General features: G+C 43.1%; 1 protein-coding gene across 1 annotated transcript in view; it reads left to right on the plus strand.

The window, feature by feature from the left end:
* LOC306781981 (protein spire homolog 1-like) overlaps positions 1–18,943 on the plus strand; it is a 51,754-nt gene that overhangs the window by 28,693 nt on the left and 4,118 nt on the right. Inside the window, exons 5-15 of the mRNA XM_079275116.1 lie at positions 9,723–9,797; positions 9,974–10,138; positions 10,618–10,704; positions 11,616–11,745; positions 14,043–14,090; positions 14,958–15,121; positions 15,230–15,323; positions 15,562–15,704; positions 18,279–18,416; positions 18,611–18,681; positions 18,797–18,824. Coding sequence (XP_079131242.1) covers positions 9,723–9,797; positions 9,974–10,138; positions 10,618–10,704; positions 11,616–11,745; positions 14,043–14,090; positions 14,958–15,121; positions 15,230–15,323; positions 15,562–15,704; positions 18,279–18,416; positions 18,611–18,681; positions 18,797–18,824 — 1,143 coding nt within the window. The remainder of the gene's footprint in view (positions 1–9,722; positions 9,798–9,973; positions 10,139–10,617; positions 10,705–11,615; positions 11,746–14,042; positions 14,091–14,957; positions 15,122–15,229; positions 15,324–15,561; positions 15,705–18,278; positions 18,417–18,610; positions 18,682–18,796; positions 18,825–18,943) is intronic.

Here is an 18,943-nt window from a genome sequence, read left to right on the forward strand (position 1 = left end):
CATTAATTAGCACAACTTTATTAGATATCATCAACCTGTCTTTAGTAACAGGTCATGTACCACAGTCCTTCAAAGTAGCTGTGATTAAACCTCTTCTTAAGAAGCCCACTCTGGATCCAGAGGTGTTGGCCAACTATAGACCGATCTCGAACCTTCCCTTCCTCTCTAAGATCCTTGAGAAAGCAGTTGCAAACCAGTTATGTGACTTTCTGTGTAACAATAGTTTATTTGAGGATTTTCAGTCAGGATTTAGAAAGCATCATAGCACAGAGACAGCTCTGGTAAAAATAACTAACGACCTTCTAATCGCATCAGACAAAGGACTCGTCTCTGTTCTTGTTCTGTTAGACCTTAGTGCTGCGTTCGACACTATAGACCACTACATCCTGTTGCAGAGACTGGAACATTATATTGGCATCAAAGGAACCGCACTGAACTGGTTTGGATCCTATTTATCGGATCGATCTCAGTTTGTTTATGTAAATGATGAAGCCTCAATGAGGACCAACGTCAGTTATGGAGTTCCACAAGGTTCTGTGCTTGGACCAATCTTGTTCACCTTATATATGCTTCCTTTAGGCAATATTATCAGAAAACACTCTATAACCTTTCATTGTTATGCAGATGATACTCAATTATATATATCGATCAAACCGGACGAAACCAACCAGCTTGCTAAACTGCAAGCGTGTCTTAAAGACATAAAAACCTGGATGACCTGCAACTTCCTGATGTTAAACTCAGACAAAACTGAAGTTATTCTACTAGGCCCAGAACACCTCCGAAATCAGTTCTCTAATGATATAGTTTCTCTAGATGGCATTGCGCTGGCATCCAGCAGCACCGTCAAGAATCTTGGAGTTACCTTTGATCAGGATTTGTCTTTCAACTCTCAGATAAAACTTATTTCTAGGACTGCCTTTTTTCACCTACGTAATATTTCAAAAATCAGGCACATCCTATCTCAAAGCGATGCAGAGAAATTAGTTCATGCATTTGTTACCTCTAGATTAGATTACTGCAATTCCTTATTTTCAGGCTGCTCTAATAAGTCTCTTAAATCTCTCCAGCTGATCCAGAATGCTGCAGCTCGTGTACTAACAAGAACTAAGAGGAGAGATCATATTACTCCTGTATTAGCTTCTCTGCACTGGCTCCCTGTAAAATCTAGAATAGAATTTAAAATCCTTTTACTGACCTACAAAGCCCGAACTGGTCAGGCTCCATCATATCTTAAAGAGCTTATAGTACCATACTGCCCTACTAGAGAGTTGCGATCCAGTGATTCAGGGTTACTTGTGGTTCCTAGAGTCTTAAAAAGTAGGACGGGAGCCAGAGCCTTCAGTTATCAAGCTCCTCTTCTGTGGAACCAGCTTCCCGTTTCTGTCCGGGGGGCAGACACACTCACCACATTTAAGAGTAGGCTTAAGACTTTCCTCTTTGACAGTGCTTATAGTTAGCGCTTTATAGTTAGGGCTGGCTCTGGCTTGCCTTGGACCGGCCCATGGACAAACTGGTATAGGCAAAAACTACAGGGGGACTTCCTACACTGAGCACCTCTCTCCTCCTCTTCTTCACCTCCGTCTGTATGCATTGATGTCCCATTAATGCTGATTACTAACTTTACTTCTTCCCCGGAGTATTTGTGCTTTCTCGCCTCACAGGATGACCGCAGTTTTATCTGGACACTGGTTCTTCAACCAGCCATGGCCCTGCTGACATCTACTACGATCTTCATGATTAACATTATTAATCCTATTACCGACACCATTAATGCACAGTACTGATTATTAATCCTATTACCGATACAATTAATGCACGGTACTCATTTTGTCTCTTCCCCGGAGTCCTTGTGCTTCCTCTCCTCACAGGTTTCCATGGAGCATGGTTTCATCTGGACCCTGGTCCTTCCTCCTACCATGGCCCTGCTGACTCCAACTGCTAATATCACTTTTATTATTACTCACATTACTATTTCATACTACTGATACCATTAATGCACATTATTGACCTGCTTCTTCACCAGAGTCTCTGTGCTTTCTCGCCTCACAGGTTCCTGTGTATCCGGGTTTACCTGGACCAGGTCTTGCCTCCTGTCGTGGTTGTGTCATACATTGAATGTGCTGTAATTACATTGAATGTGTTGTAATTCACTATCCTGTTCTACACATGACATCATTGCACGCCTGTCCATCCTGGGAGAGGGATCCCTCCTCTATTGCTCTCCCACAGGTTTCTTCCTCTTTCCTCCCCGTTAAAGGGGTTTTTGGGGAGTTTTTCCTGTTCTGATGTGAGGGTCCCGGGACAAGAAGATGTCAAACGTGTACATATTGTAAAGCCCTCTGAGGCAAATTTGTAATTTGTGATTTTGGGCTATACAAAAATAAATTGAATTGAATTGAATCTACAAGTAAGGTTCTTGGCATTTGGGCATAGCTTAGCTTAAATTAACGTAAGTTTAATTCAGGCCATTCATTTATATGTTGATATTCCCGTGGTTTTGTGTGTTTAAGACTGTCGCGTGATATTGAGGTATTACGCAATCATTACGGAGCAGAGAAGCTCCGCTGTATTTGTGTATCAACTATGACTGTTTGCTTGGGATTTATTTGATTTCTTTTCATTCATTGTCTTCCACTCCGGGTGGAAGTTCTCTTTTCATTAACTCGACTCGGTGAGTGAGCTGAGGTGCGTGGCTTATCACGGCATAAGTTACCGGCAGTTCCAAGACGACAGCGGTATATTTATGCATGATAGAGCCAGCAATCAGGCTCCCTACCACATCGCACGCCGAAGCGTGATTCACTTCGAGTTCTCGCTCCTTTTTTCTCTTTCCTCCTTTCACGAAACACATACACACACACAGCTCCTAATTCTACCCCTGGGGAACCTCGTTCAAACGAGCGCCTCACATCACGTGCTGCCCAGGCAAACGTGAATTACGTACAGCAGCCCCATTCTGCCATTTTGTCCGGGTCCCTCGACTCCGCCATCTTTGTAGTTTTTAGCTGTAGTTCTTAAGGCCCCTCCCCTTTGGCCCGCGTCACTCGACGCCGCCATCTTTGTAGTCTTTAGCGTAGCTGTAAGACTCCTTCCTGTTCACCCACAGACACACACACACACACACGCATACACACACAGACATACACCCTCATCCATTTTATTCATTCTTTAGTTTAGGCATATAAAATCGTATGATAACGTTTGTTGGTTGCACTATTAATTGATTTGATCATTTATTATTTTGATTCAATAAACTCTGTTATACTTTAAGGAGCAGTCGTCTGTGATTACTTGTGCATATGTATTTGATAAGACTGTATGTAGTAGCCTGTGCTCGAACTTAAAACCTTCACTGTCACTGAATGTATAGTCATACGCAGACTATTGACATTATGAGTGACTACTAATTATGAGACTTAGTTTTATCGTTTGGTTATTGGTCCCTGTTCGCAGGGTGGTGCCCCGTTTATATTAATAATCATTAATAATTGTTACATACATCAATAATTCTATTGATGTCAAGAATTCAGTTTCTTAAATGCTGATAACCCAAACACGCTCCTTTAGATCCCAACATCCTGTTGGGTCAGATTCAGGATATAGTGGTGCTGGTTCGGTGAACATAGCTGGTCTAGCTGCAGCACAAGCTACACAGCCACTCATTTTGTTTTTTATAGCATTATCAACAATCCAATTTAACCAAACATTGTCGCTTCCATGTCCTGTAGCTAATTGGATCACCTGTTGGTGGTTGCTGAAAAGTCAAATTACAAATTACAAAACAAATTATGCATTTTGCGTCAGATTACCTCGGACCTCTGTTAGAGATCTGGACGGCTCAGGTGCTGGGGCACAGTGTGACAGGTGGTGCCAAGGTGCTCCTGCTTTACCTATGACTTGGACCGAGTGTGAAGTAACCTCCTTCACTTCGTACGGCCCTGTCCACCTGGGGTCAGTCCACTTTCTCTTATGAACTTTGACCCTGACCCAGTCACCCACTCGGATGAGATTTTTTACCTTTTCCTGGTCAGCTGCACTGGTTCGCTGGACCTGTTTGGAGAGAGCCTCCGTGAGAATGATTAATGCAGTCATATAAGCCTTCATTTCAACTTGCTGCACATCTATGTATATGTACATCTATGTATATGACTACCGTCTCTTGGAGGACCAGGCATTTGCCTCCTTGTCATTAACTCATGTGGTGAAAGATGCGTCTTATTTCCTTGTGCGCTCCTCATTGCCATTAGAGCTAGTGGTAAAATTTCAACCCATGTCAGCTTTGATGCTACACATGTCGTCGCTATTTTTGATTTTAGCGTCTGATTTGCCCTCTCTACCAGTCCTTGTGACTGTGGATGATACACTGATCCAGATCTACTTCCTGCAAATGCTTATTACTGAAATGTGAACCATTATCGGAGTATCAGTTCTGTCTGCAGCCACTTCATTACTGTCTGTGCGTCTTCTCTTTTAGTTGGGATTGCCTCCACCCACTTTGAGAATCTGTCCACCATTACCAAGATGTACCTTTTTCCTTGTACTCTGTTTTCATGTCCCATGTCAGTGAAGTCTATGCTGATGTCTTGGAAGCAGGCTGATGGTACAGGATAAGAGCCCATAGGTGTTTTGTACGGTTTCTTCACATTGTGATCCCCACAGGTGGTGCATTCGTCGCAGAAGAGGGACACCATACTTTCCATGTGTGGGTGCCACCACAGTGCTTGCATCCTTTGTAATGTTCCTTTCTTTCCTTCATGCGTGCCTCTGGTATCAGTGAGACACACAATTCTGCTGGTGCTACCACTCTGCCATCATGGGATCTCCAAAGTCCACTTTCTCCTTTTGTTGCTCCTTTCCTTTGCCATTCGGACCATTCGTATGATCCAGCCTTCTTCTGTATGTCAATCAGTGTTTCTTCAGTGATTTCTGGTTCTTGTATGGCTGTTTTCAGAACCATCTGTTTTCGTCTGTATCCTCCTGTTTCTTTAGCAGCTTCATCTGCCATGTCGTTTCCCGCAGCTATTCTGGTCCTTGCTTTACCATCATGTCCTTTGTATTTCATGATTGCCACTCTTTTTGGTAGGCTCATAGCTTCCACCAGTGCCATGATTTCTTGCTTGTGTTTGATGGGTGCGTCCATTGATGTCGTGTATCCTCTTCTTCACCACATGGGCCCATCAACGTGAGCTGCTCCATGTGCGTAAGCCGAATCTGTGAAGATGTTTACTGATTTTCCTTCTGCTATTATCAAGGCTTGTATGAGCGCTTCGACTTCTGCCAGTTGCGCTGATGCTGGTTGAGGTAGGATACCTGATGCTACTATTGAGTGTTCCATATCTTCGAATTGTCTCACCACAGCATAGGATGCTGTGTTTCCTTCATCTCCTTTGTAGCAACATTCTTCCTGTTTCATAGACAATGTGTGCTCTTGTGCATTCTTTTTGAATTTTCCGATTTTCTTGCAGCTCCGAATGTGAATTTTGAATTTTCCGATTTTCTTGCAGCTCCGAATGTGAATTTTGAATTTTCCGATTTTCTTGCAGCTCCGAATGTGAATTTTTGCTTAGGAGGATTCTTGATGAGTCTCTTTCTCCCCCTTTTTTCTGATACAAAACTGCATTTACCATCCCTCCTTTTTGTTCAGAAACATCTAGGTGGAAAGGGAGTTAATAGTCTGGAGCTTGAAGTGCCGATGCATGTGACAGAGTCTGCTTGAGAATGGTGAACGCATCTTCTGTTTCCTGTGTCCAAACTAGTGGGGCTGAGGTGTTTCATGATGGAGGATGCTTTCTCTGTGGGCTGTGGGCTGTGGGTCTGTGGGCACGTCAAGCTCTGCCAGCTGTCTCCTCATTAGTGACTCTTGCCATGCTTTGAGCTCCACATCTGATCCATCTACTGCAGCTCCGTGTATATCATAAGTGTGTTCTTTGCCTCCCATGTCTTCCTGCTTCTTCAATGTTTTCACTGATTTGAAATATATGATGTTTAAATGTAGTATTCCCAAATGTCCACCAGATGGAGCCAAAGCTCCTGTCCACTGTTCTTGTTGCAGTTCCTGAAGTGGCCACAGAAAGAGCCAAAACTCATGTCAAATGTCCTTCGAAATCAGTACAGTTCTAAACTTATTTCGAGGTCTGTGTGAATAGATAAAAAAGAAACTCTTCTCCCACTCTAAGATGGCAATTTTCTGCCCTATCTGATGGTTTAAGCAAGCAGTTACTTTCCAGGGTCACTGTTATCTGTTCCTGTCGTACGAAAGGATGACGGAATGCTCCTTTCGGCGTTTTTGACCTACATACAGTGACCTCACAACTCCGCAATATAAGCTTTACAAGTATAACACATATTTTTTAACAGTGTATGAATGTATTTTATTTACAAATCCCCCTTTTTACCCCTGCTAGGTGTGAACTGCTATGTTTTTAATTACTCAATCAATGGCTGTAACGCGATGTTTTATAAGGCAGACAGCAAGCCTTTTTTTTTTTTTTTTTTTTAACTTGTGTCTTCAGCTCTCTGTCCTTGCAGTCGGAAACAAATCAAGGCCGCAGCACCTGTGTTCTTATCAGGAAGGCTCACACACCCTAATATTCTCACCGTCTGTCTGACTGCATGAATGGATGCTCTGTTTCAGCTTTAAACTTTGCTGAAGGTCCCTATGAAACACAATTTCCACTATATCTGTAGCCTTTATAACTACTCCAATAAAACTAACACTTAGATTAACCCTCAGCTGTCTCTCAGTCTATTCTAATGTTTTATGTTTGTGTGTGAGTGCAACGTCTGTGTCTAATGCGTGTTTTTCTGCTCAACTGGACATCAAACTTTAGACACACACGAACATTTTTCAGCCACAATTCAAGGCCTCAGCTGTCTGTCAATGATGTGATAAGCACACGAACATCTGAAACAACTCGACTGTAGCTCTCAGCTGTCTCTCTCTCATATGTACGCTTCAAACATTCACTTTCATTCATACCAAATAATCAAAATCACACGCTGCCGTCTCTGAACACTCGACAGTTAATCCACTTTCTCCAAACTCAGCAAACCGACTGCTGTGCTGACTGACCTCTTGGCCACCGCACAAATGACAAACTGCTTCTCAGCAAACAAACACAGTCAAATGATAAACACAAATTAAAATCATAATAAACAATTCTTTCCCTAACCAACACACAAAACAAAACAGTATCACTACGGCCGCTGCTTATTGTCAAAAACAATGTTACAGCCGGGATCCGATCCCGGGCCTACCGCGTGGAAGACAGCTATGCTTACCACTACACCATCAGTGCAGCACATCAACAACACAATTTAACACACTTTAAAGTAATCCAGGGCTCTGCGGCCCTATCCGCTTTCGGATTACTCTCTTTCCGTCATTAACGACACACCGATACAATTAAATTCTGTGCTCTCGTCCAGAAACTTCGTCAAGGAAACTCTAAGCAGAGTAACACTATTTTCCACTGGATCGCCACACACGATTTAATGTCTTGAGACTCGATGTTCTCAATACGGGAATACCACAGTCAATGTTTCTCAATACAGTTTATCAATGACAGCAATGACATATACATATATCCCCGTCATGTTAAGCAATTTCTTCGTAGCCCAAGACGTCTTATAATTACGTTAAAGATTACGCTTTATTTGTGGCAGGAATTTGAGCGCGCCGTGCGAGGCGCGTGACAGCGACAGAAAAGGCGCGCGACCGCGTCTCACACTACTTCACTCTACGCTGCCACAAAAACGTCATTTTTCGCCTTTTATCTAACGTCTTCTGCTGGACTCATTCACACATATGTACAGACCCCCAAATTGCTGGGCTGAACAACTCCGCCGCTGTGTGTTTACTCTTTACAATACTTTTATGACTACGCAATACTTACAGTTCGGACAGTCGGATAAAATTTGGATTATGTCTATAATACAATATGCAGAATTCAGTTAAATAGGCTTCTGCTCACCTTGTTAGTTGTGTCGACACTATCAGACTGTTCCCCGAACTGCAGGCACGACCTGGTGGCAAATACCAGGGCTCCCAGCCTCCGGGGAGACTCGCATTTTTCTGAAATCACAAATAGAGAGGTCTGTTAACATTCCAACCCGATTGCTCTGTATCAAACTTGCCCGCATCCTCCACCAATTTGTTGTGAAAATAAAGCTGTCTTTCACACTTAGAGCGGATTTAAGAATGAAACAGAAGCTCTCAGAGGCGTATAGTTATATCAAAGCAATAGATTTATTTATCAACAGAGTTATTCAGCCCAGCCATCAAACAAGCTTGGGTGCTAATGGTTGAACTTCGCAGAGATTCACCATGAGACACACTTCAACATATCAGCGTGAAGCTTAATATAGGGGTTCCACCCCTTGATACACATTGGTCAAAGTCAAAGAAGCAGGCGTGGCACGTTTTTACGTTATGACACCTGGATGGGAGCCGTGGATGTCCATCCACCTTGGCCCCTCCCAGTAGGCGTTGGTTTCCGTCAGTGTGAGTGAGATGTTGCATGAGACAAGACCTGAGAAAGAGTGTGTGAAGGAGTTGGGCTCTGTTGGGGCGTTGTCCCTCGCTTGAATCTAACTGTCCATTGTGTCTTTCTTATCTTCTCTAAAGATGGCGTCCTGTTCCTTGTGACGCAGTTAAATCAGTAACCTTCCTCCTGCTTCTCTCTGGCCTTAGTGTGTGCTGTGAGCACTGTATAAGTGGTTAATAGAGCTGCATAAGCTAATGGTTATTAAAACTACAAATATGCTAGTGATTAATTAAACTGTATATAAGCTAGTTGCTACTTAAAGCTGTATATAAGCTAGCTGCTGATTAAGCTGTATATAAGCTAATTGCTGATTAAAGCTGTATATAAGCTAATTTTATCAACAAAACATAACAGGGTCTACAGCCATGCTATCAGCTCTATGTTGCTAATGCTCATTATATAGGAAAACAAACTGTATGGTGAATATGTTGATTCTTAGCTGTCGTGGGACATTTTATGTAAAAATGACTGGTTGGTAACGCAGCGGTTGTGATGGTAACATAACAATGACAATGGTAACATGCTAGTGTTTAGCATGTTTATCATGGTCACTGTCTTTACTTGATGGCACGTAAGCACGCTAGCATTTGCTGATGTGGAAAATTAGCACAAAGTGCAGTCAAAGTGGTCGAGGGACCACTGAGGTTATTACAATTCATCCTTTGGGGAACATGAATGCTTGTGCCAAAGGTCATGGCTATCCATCTAACAGTTATTTCCCTCTGGACTGAGTGACCTATCAACCAACATTACTAGCATCCTATCTAGAGCAAACCACTAGCATTGCTAAACATCCAAATATTAATGTTGTATTTTCTTGTAAATCTCTGCAAAGACTGAATAGCTTTTTTATTTTTTACAATATTATGTCAGCAAACAACTATATCCGTCATTAAATTATTATAAGAATCTTTCATTTCATAGACTATGAACTGTTTTTCCTACAGTTTATGTGATGATGGGGACTGGTGGTGCATCACACATTAAAAGCTCATGTTAGCTGTCTTTAAGTGTTCAATTTAAACTGAATGACACTTAGAGTCTTCAAAATATAAATTTTCCACAAGTGTAACACTATGACAGGCTAAACTGGTAAAAAAACAGCTCTGACTTTGTTGGTCCACATGTACTTCAAACTCTCTCTCTCTCTCTCTCTCTCTCTCTTTCCACCAGAACCTGCGTAAGATGGAGGCAGGGTCATCCGAGGACCCCTGCAGAGACCTGAATGAGCTACAGAACGATGACTGGGTAAGCAAACAGACTCAACTGACCTCTGACCTCCAGCCTCAACTGATCATTTGACCAAAGCCAAACTCACTCTCACTCACTAGAGAGGCCTGAGCAGGAATTATTACTCCTGACTCAAAGGGTCGTGGTATTTTTTACTTCCCCTTATCCATGCTGCCCTTTGCCTCCTCCGTCAGGCTCGATTCTGGGTTCAGGTGATGAGGAGCCTGCGTGAAGGAGTGAAGCTGAAGAAGGTGCAGGACCGTCAGTACAACCCTCTGCCCATCGAGTACCAGCTCACCCCCTACGAGATGCTCATGGACGACATCAAGTCCCAACGCTACAAACTGCGCAAAGTCATGGTCAGTAGAAATTGACGCCTCATGCATTCCTCCTGCTTGCTGCACTTCTACATGTCACCACAGAAAAGGCTGCCATGTTAACAAAGCATCATGAAAAATAGTACCATGTCATTAAGCTGGCATAAAAATTCATCTCAGATGGTTTTGATATTAAGGCGATATTTTGCTGCTTTGCTCTATTTTACAAACTTGTCACATTTGTGGGTTTTGCAATGTTGGAGAAAACAAGATATTCAAAGACATCACCTTGGTTTTTGGGAAGCTGTGTTGTCCTTGATTTAGTTGTCTTGCAACTGGTAATTTGACTTTTTCTGTACCTCTACCTCAGAGTGTAATGTGGTACCACATTATTCACCTTTTCCATGTCATGCACTCCAGTTAATAAATAACCTTCTGCAACAAGCAGGATACCTGAACTAGCTGTCTGTCTGTCTGTGGGTACCGCTTCTATATTGTATTGTCCTCTTCTGTTGTTCCAGATAAATGGAAGCATCCCACCGAGGTTAAAGAAGAGCGCTCATGAAGTCATCCTGGAGTTCATCAGGTCCAGACCACCTCTCAACCCTGTGAGTGCAGCTCACAGGGCTTAAATATCACAACCCATCCTTGTGCAGCCTGTAAAAGTCTTTGTTGATTACAACAGACCAGTGAACTGTCTTCAAATGAGAGCATCAACCAACATCCGGCCAGAACAGTGGTTTCCAACCTTTTGAGGCTTGTGACTCCCTCTCAGTTGTGTCATACATTTATCATTTGTGACCAGTTCAACCAAAGTGTCCCCTTGTTTTAGTCAAACTGATTTTAGAGGCTGAAAGAGGGGACTTCATCCAGTGATTGATAAGAAGAAAAGCTTAGATTATAGTCTGAAAGTCTGAAATGATAAACTGGAGACAGAAAATGCTGATTTGACAGAGCTATAAGGCCAGAACTATCAATTGTTAAAATTGTATCATAAGCACGAATAGTTAACAAAACATCATGGAAGATAGTGCCATGACATAGACTGTTTTGGAATAATCCCTGCCATACTGTTACATGGCAACTATAAGCCATTTGGCATTGCTGACAATAATGCAGAAACAGTTCAGTTCTATCAATTAGTTGTTTTAAAGAAAATAAATCACAGACAGTTTTGAGACAGTGAGGCAATATTTTACTGATTTAGCCTGTCTGACATTATATTCAATGAAACATATTTGGGTTTGGGACTGTTTTAAACCCTGATCTACGCAAGTCCTCCTTTACCCTGTCTCTACAATGGAGTGCAAAGTTAGCAAGACCAATAGAGCCACTATTGCCACATTTATAGTCAATACGACGCTCAACTCTGGGTAATGAGATGAGCAGTCAGTCACAGTAGATAAGAGGAGGTGGTGATGATAAAGACTTCTGGCTATAACCCTGTTAGTTGTTGCACTCTCCTCCACTGACTCTCTGTGTCACTGTCTCTATTTTACCCGTCATCGACCTGTGCTAGGCGTCAGCCCGTAAGCTGAAGCCGCAGACTCAGCTTCCTCCAACGCTGCATGAACGCATCTTGGAGGAAATCAAAGCGGAGAGGAAACTCCGACCGGTGTCTCCTGGTGAGGTCCGCAGGGGAAGGCTGGGTAAGGAAACTCGCCACTTCTCTGTCCCTGCTCTTGTTGTTAATCACACACACAAACACGCTCTCACGCACATCAAAACATATTTCGCTCTGAAATGTATTGTTTTTAAGCTGAAGTATGGAGCTGGTGCTTGCAGATGAGAAATGTGTAGCAGCTTGATGTTTTAGTTCTTTTCACACTTTACCGCACTATTATTTGTGCCTCTGCTCTTTGCTGTTGTTGCTAATTCTGCCTAACTTCTCCTATTTGTGTTGCAACTAATGCCTTTTATTATTGTTTTGTTGACTAGACTGTTTGCAACATAGTGAACGTTTTTACGACAATGCTAAGTGTCTAAATTCTTTTAATCCTAACGATGCCAAAACCACTGCTGTCTCTGAATGTCAGTAATCTCTCACCATCGGCTGTGGCTTATTTGAAATCCTATTATATCCCATCATGAAAGTTGTTACACTTCAGTGATCTAGAACCAGACAACAAGCGTGCTTTTACCCCTGCATGTCCTGCCAAATACAAGCAGATTACATCCTTTAATGTAGTGCAGTAAGTCTTGCCTTGATTTACCTCCTAACCACAAGCATTAACTGTCCGATGCCATGACTGTTTCTCGTTGCAGTAATTCGGCCACTTAGCATGTCTTTCAGTTTTGATGCGTTTGAAATCCGGCCATCATTTTATTTTGAAAAATAAAACGTTGTGGCTCGACATTACACATGGCCTCTTTGAGTGGAAGTGTGTAGCCGGCCATCAAATCAGGCAGCGAAAATGGACAGTTGAAACTTCACACAACAGAGTATTTCATGTACTGTGTGACTATGCAGAATTCAATCGTGGTGCAGCCTCATGCTCTGCACAGTGGTCTCTCAGTGTGCCGCATTAAATACGACGAACTTAATGAGACAATTCTGATTGAGGTGATAAGGAAATACTGCTGAGGCAGGCAAATCAGATTAATGCTGTGCTCCTCTTTCCCTCCTCCTGAAGCCAGTATCTCTCATCACACCGCAGGCTTTATCACCTCTCACATACTCATTCATGCTGTCTGATAATCTGTGTGTGTGTGTGTGTGTGTGTGTGTGTGTGTGTGTGTGTGTGTGTGTGTGTGTGTGTGTGTGAGTGTGTGTGTGTGTGTGTGTGTGTGTGTGTGTGTGTGTGTGAGTGTGTGTGTGTGTGTGTGTGTGTGTGTGTACGAAATTCCCTCGATCATTCTCATACAGAGGAAGCAGTTTAATTCTAACTTTGCTCTGTATTTTATGGGGGAGATGCTACATTAAGGTTTTTCAGGAGCAAGAAAATACAGTTTCAAGGAGAAATCCATTTCACGAGATACAAACACGACTCTTGGTAATGTATCATGCACTTCTGGGTTTTTTGTGTTGCTTGGTGGTGGCAAATATGAGATGGTGTGTCTGACTGGGATGTTTATTATCCATCAACAATTTATGGAACAGCTTGATATTATAGAAAATGCGCTTAGCTTGCGAGAGTTAGATGGGAAGATCAACACCACTCTCATGTCTGAGCAGTATACATGAAACTAAAGTCAGGAGGTGGTTAGCTTAGCTTAGCATAAAGACTGCGAGCAGGGGAAAACAGCTAGCCTTTCAGGGACTATTTCTTGGCAAACAGGGGCGCAGTAAGACAACAGGAAGTCACTGCACCCGGCCAGGAAATGGTTACAATATATTTAACTCCATGTAAAACCACAACTTGTTTATTCTACATTTATTTTTGGCATAAGAGATTAAACAAACAAGATTCAAAAAGTTACTCAGTTAACTTGAGAGTGAACTGTTAGCTGTTACCAGTCTTCATGCTAAGCTAAGCTAATCGCCTCCTGGGTGTCGATTCAATCTAAACCCAAAGATAGTGAGAGTGGTACCAATCAACTCATATCATTTTCACCAAGAAAGCGATTAAGGATCTCTCCCTAAATCTGGAACTACTCCTTTAAAAAAACAAAAAATGGTTTAACGATAAGGTGCTAAATTCGATGTTGTGAGCTCAGTGATTGCCTCCCCATGGCTCTCAACATGTTGACAGCTGAGCCGGCGGCTTGCAGCTCACAGTGCAAACAACTACAACAGTACTGACAGAGCTGGCAGTGTTTACCTTGGTAGGGGAACCAGGGATGGGGGAGGGTGGGTCCACCACAAAAGTAAATTTACCACATTGAACCACACAATAATGCAATGACTGCATCTATCAAGATATATTATTGAGACCAAACAGCACAGACATACCAAATAATGGAATGTTATTATAGTTATCCTAATGAAGGAGGTGTCCCCTTTCAGGTTTTGGCAAAACTCGCAGTATGCCACAGGATTTGTTCAGTACTGGAGGTAAAGTATGAGCTCTGCTGTGGTTTGGAAGGCCTTTTTTTTACCCATAACCTAATGGCCTCGTCTGTCTGCCTCCCTGGCTGTAAACTAATATATCCTCTATTTACATATTTGAATACTGAAGCCTTGCCAAGTCACAGGTGGAGTGTACATTAATGGCCAATTATGGCTGGTTTGTTTTGTTGTAAAGTAAAGTCTGAAGCCTGGTGGTGTAGTCTCTTAACTTGTAGAAAAGTTAGTTCTCGTCCAGCAGCAGAGACAGAGCTCCCGTCGGAAGCTTTTCTCACAAACAGGAGAAGAAACTGAAAGGAGAAAAGAGAGGTTTCAGGGCTGCATCTCTTTATCTGTCTTTTGCAGCATTGCCTCGTCTCCTCTTCTCTCACTCCATCCCTCCCGTTAAACCCTCTATTCAGTTTTTGTTTTTTTCAAGAGTCAAGAGGCAGCTTCTTAGGTAGGTTAATGTTTTCTATCTTTGGACTCCTCGCTCAGTGCAGAAATAACCTTGTGGCGCTTGATTTGAAGGATTCAGCTCCCCCTGAGAATAATAAGAATAAGAATCATCCATGCTCTGTGTGTAACACCAGCCTGCTCCTCTGCCTCCCCTCAGACCAACTTAACTCGCCCTCCCGGACCTCTTCAACCTTGGGATAGATCTCAAACCTCAGTCCTCTCTACAGGATTCAATGCATCTTTTCAACTCACCCGCCCTTAAACACCATCTGTTTTTCGGGGGCAGAACAGTCAAAACAGATTGAAAGAATAACACAGGGTGCAAAGAATCATGTGAGGATTTAGTTTTGAGATTCAGCTCAAGTGCTTTTCCTCCTTCAGCCTGAATGACTCTCTCTTGTGTGTGGCTCTGTGCAGATGACTTTAGTCCGTACATGGGCAGGAGGACGTCCAGCTCTCTGTCTCTGGCCAATGGATCAGCCTCTATGAGGGGAGAACCCTCCGGATCACAGTCTGTGCCCCCGAGGAAGAGGCTCCTGAAGGCTCCTAGCCTCTCCGAGCTGGACAGCTCTGACTCTGACGTCAGTATGCCTTTGTGTGTGTGGGATTGTGTGTGTTTCTTTTTTAATTTCACCTGGCATGTTCAGAGCAAATAACGGTTGAAGTGTTTGTGTATTCCACACATTCAGGATGATATTTTTGGGCACAAATCAGCTAGCAGCTCCAGCGTGGCTACATCTTTGATGGACGATACGTCCCCGGAGTGTGCTCTGGGGAAGAAAAGTGAGTCAGGAAGGATTTCTACATCCCTGTCACAGCTCAGTCGCCTCCTCATCTAAACCATACGCTGACTGTGATGAATGAGTTTTAATCTTACAGCGTCGACAGTCAGAGATTTTGCTCTTTTTTTTCTTGCTGTTTATAATCAGAAGTTCTTGAGCCTTGAATTAACCAATGTAATATTTCCAGTTAAGCTGCCTCCTTGTCTCACTTGTATCTCTCTTTCCTCCATGAACACCAGCTCCCCCCACATTCCTGCCCATCTCTTCTACACCCCAGCCAGAGAGGCGTCACACCCCCCAGAGGAGACACTCCATCGAGAAGGAGACTCCGACCAATGTTCGACTGTTTCAGCCGCCCTCCAAACAGAACTCCAAGTCTCTGGTGAGTCAGACATCTTTACTGTAGCAAGCAGCACTCTCTGGTGCCGAGGTGGAAAATTCAAAAACTGCAGTTCATCAAATCCCCATTGACCACTCTCCTAAAATGCAATTTTACAGCAGGAATTAACATGTTTATAGCCTACAAAAAAACGATTTTGCACTATTAAGCTAATATCTATGTTCATGACAACTGTAGAGGGGTCAATTTCTATGTAATTCACCTTTTAAAATGATATTAAGGCTTGAAGTTATGCATAATCGAGGGCTTGGCCGCTTTGAGTGACAGGTGGGTGCCATACCGAGTCGCTAGCTGTCTCCTCAGAAGCGTCACCTTGTCCCGCCTCAGCTTCCACCTCTTTGCCCATTTTTGGACTTAGACTGTGTCGTCATTGTCAAGATGGCGACACTCACTCTGAGCTTCACAACGACTCTTCAGAAACTCATAGGCGAGGTCACGGAGACCACAACCATATTTTATACAGTTTATTGTATGTACTCAGTACATGAAAGTCACCATGAAGAAATACTAGGGCGCAAAACGTATTGAAAAAAACTGGCGCGATAAGGGTTTTATTATTTTTAAAATGATTTATAAGAGCAGTTGCAGTTAACTAACTAACAATAAATATAAAAATGGGAGTGGTAATCTGACAAAATCACATCGACTGCATTCAAATCACTGTGACAGTATTCGTGGTTTGTGTGCAGAATGTTAACATAATTAACTCATTATTAGCATTTTATGTCACATTCGAGTGCAATAGCACTACGTTCTGCTGTGCACTTGCCCTGTGAACAGTATGAATGACAATGTTAATCTAGATCTATTAGAGCGGATTACTGCGGGCTCTCTGAGGACAGCGTAGCCTGGCAAAGTTTTAAGGCAGCCCGGCCACAGACCCTGTCCAGTAACTTAATAAGGGAGACAAAATGACAAGAAACATTAGGATACTAACAGAGAAGCAAAATGAGAAGGGCCTGAAACGAAACAGTCAATGTCATCTCTCTTATCCTTTTATTTGCGTGACATGTGTCTTCCTATATTTCCTCCCTCTCCTTCTTCCATCACCACATCTCCTTTGTATGCTGCTCTCATTGTCTGCTGGTGTGACGTCGGCAATCTGCAGGAACCCTCTTTAGTTCAGGTTGGGATGGTAGCTTCATTTCGTCCCCGGATCCCCCTCCTCCGCCCGTGTCCCTCCACTCTCCACCCTTTGCAGAGCTCCCACCCTATCGAGGCATTTGCGTTGGGGTTGATGAAGGCGGTGTTTGCTCTGTGCAGGGCTGTTTACATCAGAGGACGAGAGTCGGCCAAGGTTTGCCAGTCTCCCTCAGTCCGTCCTGATATAATAACTGTAGCTGTCCATCCGCTCCTAATGCTTCCTGCTTCACTAGTAGAGTATCATTCCCCTTTACAGCAGGCTGCTGCCATTATAGGCCGAGGACAGACTGCTTTTTATCTGAGGTGTCACATAGCTAAATATATTATCTGTATTACTATACACTACATATATATATATATATATATATATATGTATATATTACTATATTACTGTACTATGATACATTTATTTAATAATCATTCATTTCACTACTTTTGATAACATTTTAACTCTCAACCACAAGTAGGTAAGCTAAACAGCGCTAAACTGACATTTCAGACCAGTTGTTATTGAGTATATGTTGACACGTCTGCTGGCTGGATACAATCACGTGTGAGTCTGAAACAGCACACAGATCTCTCCCGCTGCAACATCACTGATGGCGTCCAGCACCTCTCCTGCAAAGCAGTTGAGCCTCTGCACCAGGACGTCTTGACCATAACCCCGTCCGACCTTTTTTCGCCGGACAGACAGGACCATGTCATCTCCAATGGAGCGGGAGAAGGCGACCTGACGGAGCATGGCGGAGGGAGCAGTGGAGACCTCAACAGCCGTTTTCCTGAGCTGCTTGGAGGGCATTTTAAATTGAACGAGGTGTTTGGAGGAGGCGACCAGAAGCCCTACACGACTCTTCGAACCACCTCCATCCATCATGTTGCTCATCAGTTTGTAATTCTGAAATTCCACCTGAAATTGTTTACAGTCCAAACAAAAAACGAATAAAAATCAACTCTCACACACCCTGATGGGTCTGCAGATGCCTTGGCTTCCTTCAATAAACTTCCATGAATATTTTGTTGCCGCATATGAAAATACAGAAGCGTTTTAGCGTTCAAAGCAACAACGAAATCTTCACAGCGATAGACTCAAGAGTACACAACCCCGGCTGATCCTCCAGGTACAAATGAACTTTGTGTGTTCAGGTGGAAAACGCAGACAGATTTCTGTACAGTCTCCGTGGGAACGCTGCTTTGAGACAAGCATTGTGAGGAACTCTGCTGCAATCATGTCCTCCCATCCCTCCGGTTGTTCACGCATCATGAGCCCTCTCTTTTTTCTTCAGCGAACAATGAGAACACTTTAAGCAGTCCAGACCCACGCAGGCTGCTCTGAAAGTTGCAGAGGGACGGCTGTTTGTGCGCCGAATGATGAACACTGAGTGTTTAACCCACTGTTTGTGTATGTTGTTGCAGGAGGAGTTTGGTTTCCCTGTGGAGTGTCTGTCTCTGACGGTGGAGGAGGTGATGCACATCAGACAGGTGCTGGTTAAGGCAGAGCTGGAGAAGTTCCAGCAGTACAAAGAAATCTACACCGCCATGAAGAAGGGAAAGGTAACTTCTTCTTTGTGTACGACGCAAGCTGCCTGTGTCATGTGCAGAACAAGACAATGAGTAGATGCAGTTGTAACACCCTTACTGAATGTTGTAGCACACATAACTAATTACATTGGGTTATGTTTGGTGATGTTTGCATTGATTTCTTTTTACTCGTAACGCGGTCTTCATCTGTTTTTTTTTTATTGCAGCTTTGCTTCTGTTGTCGAAGCAAAAGGTTTTCCTTTTTCACCTGGTCCTACATCTGCCAGTTTTGCAAAAAGTAAAACACCTTCAAATATTATCTTTTGTAATTTAAAATGAAAACTATTCAGGAGGAAGCGTGACTGGTTTCATTCATCACTTCCTCCGTTTGCGCTCTCTTTTCTCCCTTTCAGGCCTGTGTGTGCGCAGTGCTGCAAAAAGGTGAGTCAAAGCGGATAAATCAATCAGCCAATCAGCTGCCGGTACAACATGACATCCTGTACCTTCATTTGTTCTGAACAGTCAGCTGGTGCCATTCAAAAGTTTTAATTTTTCTCTAC

The sequence above is a fragment of the Melanostigma gelatinosum genome (genome assembly GCF_949748355.1).
Source record: "Melanostigma gelatinosum genome assembly, chromosome: 9".
Taxonomy (NCBI): domain Eukaryota; kingdom Metazoa; phylum Chordata; class Actinopteri; order Perciformes; family Zoarcidae; genus Melanostigma; species Melanostigma gelatinosum.